Below are 10640 nucleotides of genomic sequence, written 5' to 3' on the forward strand. Positions count from 1 at the left end.
CCGCTTTACTGACAAAACATGCAAAAAAAGAACCAGGCCTGAGTCACCAAGGGTTTTAGATCTATCTCCCCAATTATATAAAAAATCTTTTATTTTTGCCCTGTGTTTTGTTTTGTCAGCCCCTCCCCTCCCCTTTTCTCCAGAAGGGAGAGAGGGACAAGAGGAAGAAACTGAAAATTTCAGCCATTAAAGATGATATTGATCCACTATCAACGGAAAGCAGCAGAGTACTCAGGTTATATGTTCTAGACACTATATGAAAATACTGTTTTTCATACTTTTCAAATACTATCATCAACAAGCAAATTAACTATTATATGCAAGAAATATTTCTAACAACTATTGAAACTGTGAGAACCAAAGAAAGGCAAGACTATGAAGAACTAACCATTCCCTCAGAACACACCCACTGAATTACACTGTACTAGATATGAAGCCATGTACACTACTCAGCTCCACTCATAGGTTCTTAAACAAGTAACTAAAGTAGTTACAATGTATTCACTATCATTTTGGTATTTATGGAAGCTAATTACTATTCCTTGTTAACATTTTCAAGGTATCATGCTATCAAAGCTTAGGCTTACAAAAATAATACAGAGATTAAAAGTAACTTGCCTGAGGTCACAAACTCAGTTAATAATAATCAGGCTTTGAAATATAGAGTCTTACATTACTACCACTTCACAGAGATTATTAAAAGAAAGCTCCAGAGTTCGGTAAAAGCTGAAAACCAATTTCATTTGTTTATAAAGTCACTTTGTGTGTTCTAGCAAGTTTCAACAACAAAATTCACATATCAAGAAACAAAATATCAAAATTTCTACCTTAACAGCTGCTCCTCTGTCTTCGAAATGAACAAATGCATAATCTTTCAACTTCTTCACTCTTTCAAGTTTTCCAAATTCAGAAAATGACTTTTCCAATATTTCTTCTGTCACTGTAGTAGCCAAGTTTCTCACAAATAAAACTTTCACCTAATATAACAAACATACAAAACTGGCATTGGCTACTTAATTTTAGCTGAAGTCCTAAAGTATTTCTTCCTATTTTCATGGCGTAGGTGTTCTTCTCAAAAACAATTAAGTGCTAAAGGTGCTACCATAGAAGGTATGAAAACTGAGAAAATAATTGTTACCAATGTATATAAATTATCAGTTTCTTTTCCTGCCATGTTATTACAGTGCCTAATACTGTGAACAGGACCTTCAAAGGACCAAAATAAAATTATTACTAAGTTACTTTACTAATTTAATAGGGTCCCTTTGTTGTTGTTTAGCTGTTAAGTCTTGTCCAACTCTTGTGATCCTGTGGACTGAAGCCCACCAGGTTCCCCTGTCCATGGGATTTCCCGGGCAAGAAGACTGGAGTGGGTTGCCATTTCCTTCTCCAAGGGATATTCCTGACCCAGGGATCGAACCCAGGTCTCCTGCACTGGCAGGTGGATTCTTTACCTCTGAGCCACCTGGCAAGCCCAACATGGTTCATAAGTCCCCCCGAAACAAGTTTTTTTGTCCCTCCTTCCCAACCCAAGAACTGGATGAGCTCATGATTCTAAAGTTCATATGAAAAAATAAACAAGCAGTAGTAGCCAGGGAAAAAATAAGAATAAAATTTAGAGACTAGTCCTACTAGATAAAACAAACTATCAATTCATTGCTTAAATCATTTAATCAGTGCAGTGTTGATCTGAATAACGACGAAAAGTGGACTCATACCCCATACTATATACTAGGATAAAGTCCAAATAGATGGAAAATTTAAAAGGAGGGGGATGTTTAAAGTATTAGAAGAAAATAAGAAAATAATTATGTAACACTGCACTGGAGAAGGTTTTGTTAATTTAAAATCTATATGAAGGACTGAAAAATTCAACTACTAAAAAAAAAGATTTCCATGTGGTAGAAAATACCGTAAGTAAAATAAAAAAAAAAAAAAAGCATCACAAACAGTTAACCTGTCTTTTATATCAGAACTCTACAAAATAAGAAAAAGATCAACAGAAAAACAAATGAATGGAAAGATAGGCAAAATTCATGAATACATGGTTCATACAAAGAAACAAATAGTCCTTAGATGCATAAGAAATGTAAATTCAGGCATGTACAGTAAAGAGAGACAAATCATAAAAGAGCTATGAGATACCACTTGTTATGAAATTTGGCAAAACCAAGTTTGAGCCTATCCTCTTTTAACAAGGATAGGAAGGAACATCCTGCTGTATTCTGCTTGTGGAGAACAGAATACAAGTGCACCTCCTACAGAAAATATGGTCAGTACCTTAATAATTACAGATGCATTTACCCTTTGACCCACAAATCTATCCTATAGATATGTCTGTACTTATATTAACTGAAATGATATAAGCTTACTCATTACAGTATTATAACAACAAAAGATTAGAAACATCCAATGTCCAGCTAGTTGAATATACTATGGCACACCTACAGAATGAAAAAGTACATATCATAAAAAATTAGGAGCTGATATTAAAAAAAACAATGTGAGGATACACCATTGTTAAGATTTTTTCCCCCATTTTATACCTCCAAAATAGGGATCCAATTTAAGTCAATGTGACAGACAAGCACTTGTCATAGTTTAATTGGCAGCATTTTACAATTTCTTAGCGATACATAAAATAATGGTATACTTCCTTAGAGCTAAAATACGAGATGAGATGAAATATGACAGTGAATAAAAAAAACATAATTCATTAATATAGCTACCAGTAACCATTTGTGTCAGAAGTAGGGAAGGAAAGAATATGTAATTATATTTGCCTGCTAAGCACTACAAGGATAAACCAGAGACCACTAACACTGGATATCTACAAGGGACAAGGAGGAAACAGCAGTTGGAGCTAGAGGTAGAAATGGGAATTCCTTGGCTATACTTTTCTATATAATTTTGATTTGTGAACTAAGGAAATACATTACTTGTTTAGACAAAAAAATTAACATACCTACCAAACAAATTGTTGCCTTAGATAAAGGACTAAGTAAAGAGGATTTGGGGAAGACACAAATTCAAGGGGGGAAAAGTCTTCCACCTCTATCTTTAACCCCTTTAATTTCCTCAATGTTGTCATATTGACATCTATTTCTACATCAGACAGGCCTCCATTACTTTATTTATCTTCTTTTTTGAAACTCAACATAGATCTTTTTTCTTTTCTGAGATGAAACCAAAGTATCCTATATAAAAATTACCAGTTGAAATAATGTTTAAAGCACTCAGTAGGAAAAAGAAAGACACCTGTATGTACAACTGAAACTAACACAATGTTATAACTCAACTATAACCTAATATAAAATAAAAAATGCCCCCTCAATCCGTAATACTATTTTTAAAATATTTTAGAAAATGCAATACAGGCTATAGTCAGTTTCTACAAGACAGATTCAAAGTTGTAAGAGATCTTATAAAGAGATTTATCCAACTCCAATAAAATAGACAACATCCAAATTCAGAAGGTTTGCTCAAAGTCACAACTGCATTAGAAGAAACAAGTGGAATTAAAATCAAGCTAGTAATAAACAAAAATAATCAGGGCTCTTCAGATTTCTAGCTCCTTCCCTTGACTCCTATCTACTCTAGGAATATAGAAGTGTGCAACACATCTGAGTCTCTCTGGTTCATTCTCAGTGGATCTTTGTATAATCCAAAAATGTTTTTGCTTACAAAAGCTTTTATCATGTTAGTATAAACCAGGTCCCTCCTCCAAATTAATCAACAGTGAGGACTGTCACCTCAGATTCTGAAGAAGCTTGCAGAAAAGACTTTTCAATCCAGAATAACCCAACCATTCATTTATGGTCATCCACAGAGTTGTGGCCCCCAAGAGGTCAAGAGACATACACCAAAATAATCAAAAATTCACTAAAAGCCAACAGAGATGCAACTCAGATATGCCCCTTCACCCCCAGGAATCACCCAGAGGAAAGCCTAAGAACCAGGACTCACGGAACCATCCTTTACCAGGCCAAGATCCCGGCAATGAAAGTATAGGGCTTAGGAAGAAAGTGAAAGTCCACTACAGGACTTGCCATGCATAAGAGCAAACATGATAACCCTTCACCTTTCTTCATGGAGACAATACTATAAGGAAACTTGATCCATTAAAAAAGACACTAAATCTAAATAAAATTTAATTCATAGTCATAGTATGGTCAATGAAAATTATAATTCATAATCTCCAAAACATTACTTCTCTCTTTATTCCATAAGACCTTGTTTTTTTTTCTTTTCTTAACATTTTTATCTTTGTATCTTTGACAGTGCCAAGCACTAATCAAACTCTCAGTAGGCATAGAAACACATCATTGAAGGGGGATTTAACTTCAGTTCTTTTTACACATTTATCTGCAGAAAAAGAAATGGTCAATGGAAATTCCTGGATACCAGGACAGGCTGTTAAATTGGTGCTAAAGCAGGTTTTTGCTTAAACAGTTAAGATCAAGAGCTACAATTTGTATTTACTGTAAAATTTGAAATATTCAAGCTTATATTCTAAGTACAAAAAGTAAATGATAACCGCACCCCCAACACAAGATACTGCATTTACCTTCGCCATGACTTCTGGATCTGGTTCTTCCACAGGGTCAGCCCATTCAACTGTAACTACATTCCCCCACACTTTCACTTTTCCACTCATCAGCCGGCGTCTGGCTTGTGCTGCGGACTTGTGATCCTCATACTCAAGGAAGCAGAACCCCCGATTCTTCTTTTTGTCATCGGGTTGATGATAGAGAATAACGTCCACCAAACCCTCTGTTAAACCAACAGCCAGATATATAAGCCAAAAGCATCCACCACACATTTAGCGCTTAGGTAGACCTAAATCCACTTGCCGAAGAGCAAAAAGTAATTGAAGAAGCCTCATAATGATCTGCTAATTATCCAGCTAGACAACTAAATCAGAATTATTAGATATGGAGCTATGGATGATATGTTATGTTCCTTTGAATTTTAGGGGCCCTGAAAGTACAGTCATAGACAGTAAGTCCAACTACTGTATTCTGACCTATAACATTCTATTTTACAATGTTTTAAAGAGTGTTTGACCTAACATGACCTTACTAAAACTTATGAAAATACTACCAAGGAACTTAAAAACCAAATATAAATTCAAGAGAACACGCAACAACTAATTATAACCAAAAATCATCCTTGACTCTTAAGTTTTTAAAAGTTACTATTTTTACCAAGTAATAAATAAGTAACTGGTTAAAAGGTACCTCTGATCTTAGTCCTGTACCCTCACCTTTCCACATATTATCCAAATCCTTAAGAGTAATTAGATTTTATTTCTAGCAGCAATATCCAGAATGTGATTTGGATGTGGTAGAGCGGAAGTAAAGGACCAGAGATGAGGCAGTCATAAAACTAGGAGATTACGGTATTGGATGGTTCATCCACATAGATGTTGAAAGTACTAACAAGTTAATTCAGGACCGAAGAGAAAGACTATGAGCCAGAAGCAATCTTCAATTAACACAAGACTGAAACCAGAAGAGCAACAGATAACAGCTTGAAGGAAGGGGAAAGGACTGTTTGTCTGTAATATGTCTGGACAACAAAAATGTAAAGAAATAGTGGTTTTTATACAGGACGAAGAAGCAATGGTCTAAAAGTTGTCTTTTACAATGCAGCTACCATTAGTGGGTCTCCATCAGCATTTTAAAAAATGAAATGGAATGTGTATGATTAAATCATATTTGGTAAGTGAAAATTAATTCTGCTAAATTTTGTTACATACAAATATATAGATATAGATATATATAGATAGATAGATCTGTGATCTAAAATTTTCTTCTCCAATCAATTCCACGGATTTAGGATTGGAAATGTGGAAAAATCTGAAGCAGACAAGGTAAGAGGAAGAAGGAGAGGAGGAGAAGCGCTCTCGTCCCCTTGGTCTTAGAGTGCACTGAACACCAGATGGGGAGAAAGCCTTCACTTGAGAGCTACAGGGCAAAGGTGGTGTCAAAAGTTATGGTTCAATTAAGGAAAAGAAGCGAAGAGGACATTCCAAGAACTTGAGGCTACAAGAGAAGTTGTTTAGTCCAAACCACTAAAAGAACAGAAAGGAGGAAATTTAGACACTCAGTAGATGCGGAAATTCTTAGATTAAGATATACCTCTTTTTTTGCACTTATAGTATACCATAGATTTCCCAAAACTACTTTCTAAATACATTTTTGTTTTACCTGTGACTTTACTGAATTCTTCCAGAATGTTTTCTTTAGTCTTATTCTTCGGAATTGATCCAACAAAAAGCCTGTTGTTTGCCACAGAAATGCACACTCCAAGGTGTTTACCGGGGCGGATTTCATAGCTGTCACACTGAAAGGAAGAACAGAACCAGACACCCCACAACCACCCCAAACTCAGAACAACTGACCTCAGTCTAAAAAACCAAACAATTCAAGGTCAAACACTCCCTGCTTCATGAATTCACCAAGTTCCCTCATGCTTGCCATAATATAAAATGTGTTATTTTAAACTTTTACAGCCTCTGTTTTAGTTTGGTTTCATTAACCTTCACTGCTCTATCAAATATAAATGAATCAAAGTTATTCACTCTACCTTTGAAAAGATTTGATTTATTTCAATATTATCAATCTCAAGATTTTTAACCAGAGAATTTTAGAAAAAATACCTGAGACTGGTAATTCAGAGCCCTTGGAGATGAAATGAGATATAGATAAGTCTCAGGAAAACAACAATATGTAAAGAATAACAACTATGTTTAATCAATGCAAAGAAAAGTAGAAGAATTTCACCTTTTACATAAAACAGAATTTAAAAATTTTAAACTTCATATTAAACATAATACTTTCAAAATTGTATTAAATCATAGGAATAAAGTGTTTTATTTAAATGGTTATGGTGATGATTTCCTAGGTAAACTTGAGCTGTTTATGCATTAACATTACTTACCAATTAGTTTACAAAACAAATATGTAATTAAAATAAAAATCATCCATATGTTGCCAGAAGCAAGGAAATAAAGCTTTAAAAACTTCTCAGTACTAAATAAAGAAACTGGAAGGAAAAAGGTCCATAATAAAAACAAAAATCTGGGTCAAGTTAGAAGTAGAACAAATTTAGAGGCAACTAATGAAATGAAAAGCTTTGGTGAAAGAGGTTACCATTCTAAAAGAACTAGAACTAGACTGAGGCCTTCAGCTGTCTGGCAAGAGTATCCCCAGAAACCAATGACACTGCTATTCTGAGTTACTGAGATGACTGTATCTTAACACAGTAGGAGTGAAGCCATACTTAATTTGTGTACTACTCTGAAATAAGTACAAAGGGTAAAAGGCCCTAAAGAAAGGAGATTCCTAGAAGACTGGTTATCAAGTAATAGAAAAAGAGAAAGATTAAAGACAAAGAGAACTGGAGAGTTTGGAAACAAAAAGAAAAGAACGAGAATATACTTAGAAAATAAATTGTATGATTAGGTTATGATAAAAACAAAGAGATTCACAATCATTTCCCAAATTGTGTCCTAAAAGTCAAGGAGCCCAGTTATATTCCCCAGAACCCATTCCAGACTTCATCACACTTTAAGAACTTTACTCTAAAGTTTAACAGCAAGAACTGACATTTCTAAGATCAAAAGGGAGAACTGCAAAAACCAAATATTCAAATGAAACTTTAGATACTAACTGCTGTAATAAATAACTTCTTAGAATTATGGGAGACTATCATCTTACTTCTGGGGTATTTTATTTTTTACTTTCATAATATGAAAAAATAGCCACCAGACACATACTAACTCAGTCAATATAAAACTTTTAAAGTAAATGAAACAACGTTAACTGCAAATGTTTTTACTTGACGTGTTTCTCTCAAATGACTTGCTAGACAATGGGTATTTGTTCTGTTTATCACATACCAGTTTAACAGCTTCCTGTGCAGCTTCCTTTCCACAGAAGGTGATAAATGCATACCCTCTGTTCTGACCAGACAGTGGATCCATCATAAGACGCAGATCCCAAATGGGACCAGCCTTTTCAAAAAGGGGCACCAATTCATCCTCGTATAAATCTCTTGGTATTTTACCTACAAAGACCTGAAATAAAACCTGTGTGTTAGAATCCCAATGTAACAAGCATTTGATTTTAGAGCCACAAAGCCTAGGTGCCTTTTTTAGGGGGTGGGGACACAAAGATGGTTAAGGAAAAATCGGGGCAAGTTGAATCTTACAAAGTTAACCCTAGTTTTTCATTATAATGACTTTCAGGGCATCAATACAGAACAATATTCTATACTGAAAAATGGAAACTGATTAACAGTAAGCGCTCAAAATTTGTAGTAATAACTCTAAATCTTAAATTTTTGTAATCTGTCCTTTTCTCACAAAAAATAAAAGGCCTATATAAATATTCGTTGAAATACATCTGCATTTTTAGAAAAACCATACTTGAATATGGAGAAGGGAATGGCAACCCACTCCAGTATTCCTGCCTGGGGAATTCCATGGACAGAGAAGTCTGGTGGGCCACAGCCTACGGGGTCGCAAAGAGTCGTCCATGACTAGGCGAGTAACACTTCCATTTTCACTACAGTAACATGCCAATTCAGTAAAGTTACAATAAAAGTTAAATTAAAAAAAAAAAACTGAATAAAATATCGATGAGGTCTCTTTCAAATTTTCTCAACTCTAAAATCTTTACTACTTAAAACTCCACTGCTTTAATTTTTCTTTCATCAGAATTCCTTTCTCTATCAGAATATTACATTTTAAGATATGAAAAAAAATCATCATAATTTGAAGATTTTGTTGGATGGCATCACCGACTTGATGGACATGAGTCTGAGTAAGCTCCAGGAGTTGGTGATGGACAGGGAAGCCTGGCGTGCTGCAGTCCATGGGGTCGCAAAGAGTCGGACACGACTGAGTGACGTGACTGAACTGAAATGAAGTAATGAGCTTCCCTTGAAACTCAGACAGTAGAGAATGTGCCTGCAACGCGGGACACCTGGGTTCTATCCCTGGGCTGGGAAGATCCCCTGGAGAAGGGAATGGTTACCCACTCCAGTATTCTTGCCTGGAGAATTCTATGGACAGAGGAGCCTGCCAGGCTATAGACCATGGGATCACAAAGAGTTGGATATGGCTGAGTGACTAATACTAACACTAATGAAGTAATACCAGCAATCCAAAAGATGCCAAATTATTGGAGATTAAGTTTCTGGTGTTAAATTCTGTAAGAGCTGTGGTATTTTAAGACAATCCTTTTCAAAATAATCAGGTTCACTTTCACTGCTATCTGGTAAAATCTGAGGTGGTCTTCTGAATCTCTAGCAAGATTCTTACACAACAGTTATTCTAATTTTTCTAATTCCTTAAAATCTCCAATCCTCATTCATGAAATCTCATTCTAAGAGGGTCGCCTGAAAAGTCATTGGTTTTCCTAACATTCTTTCCTCTTAGCCTTAAAAACTTTTCTCAACATTTCTTTTCACTTCCTTCCTTTATACCTCAGAGAAAAAAATGTACCTCTTTTCCAAAACAAGAGTAGCTCCTTAACCCTAATAAATAAGCCCATTTCTTCTTACTACCTTCTTCTGGAAATAATTTTAAACCTTTATCTCTTCAACTGTCCTATCTTGTTCAGTACATTCTTTCCTTCCCACAGTTCTTCCATCTTTAAACATGCCAGATCTCCCATAACAAAAACCCCTTCTTTAGCCTGTTATTGTTCCTTTCATTTTTAAATGCTTTAAACATCTGGCCCTTACCTGTTTGCTTTCACTCATGCAGTTATTCTTTTCAACACATCTACTGTATGCTTAATACCGGGCAGCTAAGAAAGGCATAAGTAACAGATCGGCAATCATCTCAGTGACATCCCTACAGAACCCTTTCTAATGAAAGCTCACTCTGAAAAGCACTTGCATCTATGCTTTTTTTAATTGTTCTATCATGTAGTCATGATCAAGTTCCATTTCTATTTCTTTCTTACATTTTTTTGGTATCAGTTTCTTTCCATTTTTTTTTTAATTGGAGGATAAATGCTTTACAACGTTGTGTTGATTTCTGCTATGGAACAATGTGAATCAGCTGTGAGTACACATATGCACGCTCTCTCTTGCAGCTTCCCTCCCATATGCTTTTAAACTCTCTAAAAACTAGTTTCTTCCAACACTAAATTGTACACCCAAATGTCATTAATGGACTTTTAAGGACCAAATTAAAAAGTCTTCCCTTCCTCAATCTCATCATCATCCTTGCCTTCTCAACAAGCATTAACACTAGTGATGCTACCTTCTGAAACTTCTCTTCCCGTAAATTTTCAGTTCAGTCTCTCAGTTGAGTCTGACTCTTTGCGACCCCATGGTCGCAGCACACCAGGCCTCCCTGTTCATCACCAACTCCTGGAGTTTACCCAAACTCACGTCCATTGAGTTGGTGATGCCATCCAACCATCTCATCCTCTGGCGTCCTCTTCTCCTCCTGCCTTCAATTTTTCCCAGCATCAGGGTCTTTTCCAATGACTCAGTTCTTCACATCAGGTAGCCAAAGTATTGGAGTTTCAGCTTCAACATCAGTCCTTCCAAAGAACACTCAGGACTGATCTCCTTTAGGATGGACTAGTTGGATCTCCTTGCAGTCCAAGGGACTC

At 35.6% G+C, this 10640-nt stretch overlaps 1 protein-coding gene across 4 annotated transcripts in view; it reads right to left on the bottom strand.

Moving 5' to 3' along the window:
• The window catches only part of HNRNPR (heterogeneous nuclear ribonucleoprotein R), a 32803-nt gene that overhangs the window by 2902 nt on the left and 19261 nt on the right, over nucleotides 1–10640 (bottom strand). For 2 of the 4 annotated variants that reach the window (XM_010830025.1, XM_010830027.1), the window contains 4 exons: nucleotides 7907–8083; nucleotides 6213–6348; nucleotides 4568–4773; nucleotides 828–977 (listed from right to left, as the gene is read on the bottom strand). In XM_010830025.1, the coding sequence (XP_010828327.1) occupies nucleotides 828–977; nucleotides 4568–4773; nucleotides 6213–6348; nucleotides 7907–8083 (669 nt within the window). Of the gene's footprint in view, nucleotides 1–827; nucleotides 978–4567; nucleotides 4783–6212; nucleotides 6349–7906; nucleotides 8084–10640 lie in introns of all 4 variants that reach the window. The other 2 variants (XM_010830026.1, XM_010830024.1) reach the window with 1 other exon arrangement.

This window comes from Bison bison, unplaced genomic scaffold (genome assembly GCF_000754665.1).
Source record: "Bison bison bison isolate TAMUID 2011002044 unplaced genomic scaffold, Bison_UMD1.0 scf7180017864516, whole genome shotgun sequence".
In the NCBI taxonomy this organism is placed as follows: domain Eukaryota; kingdom Metazoa; phylum Chordata; class Mammalia; order Artiodactyla; family Bovidae; genus Bison; species Bison bison.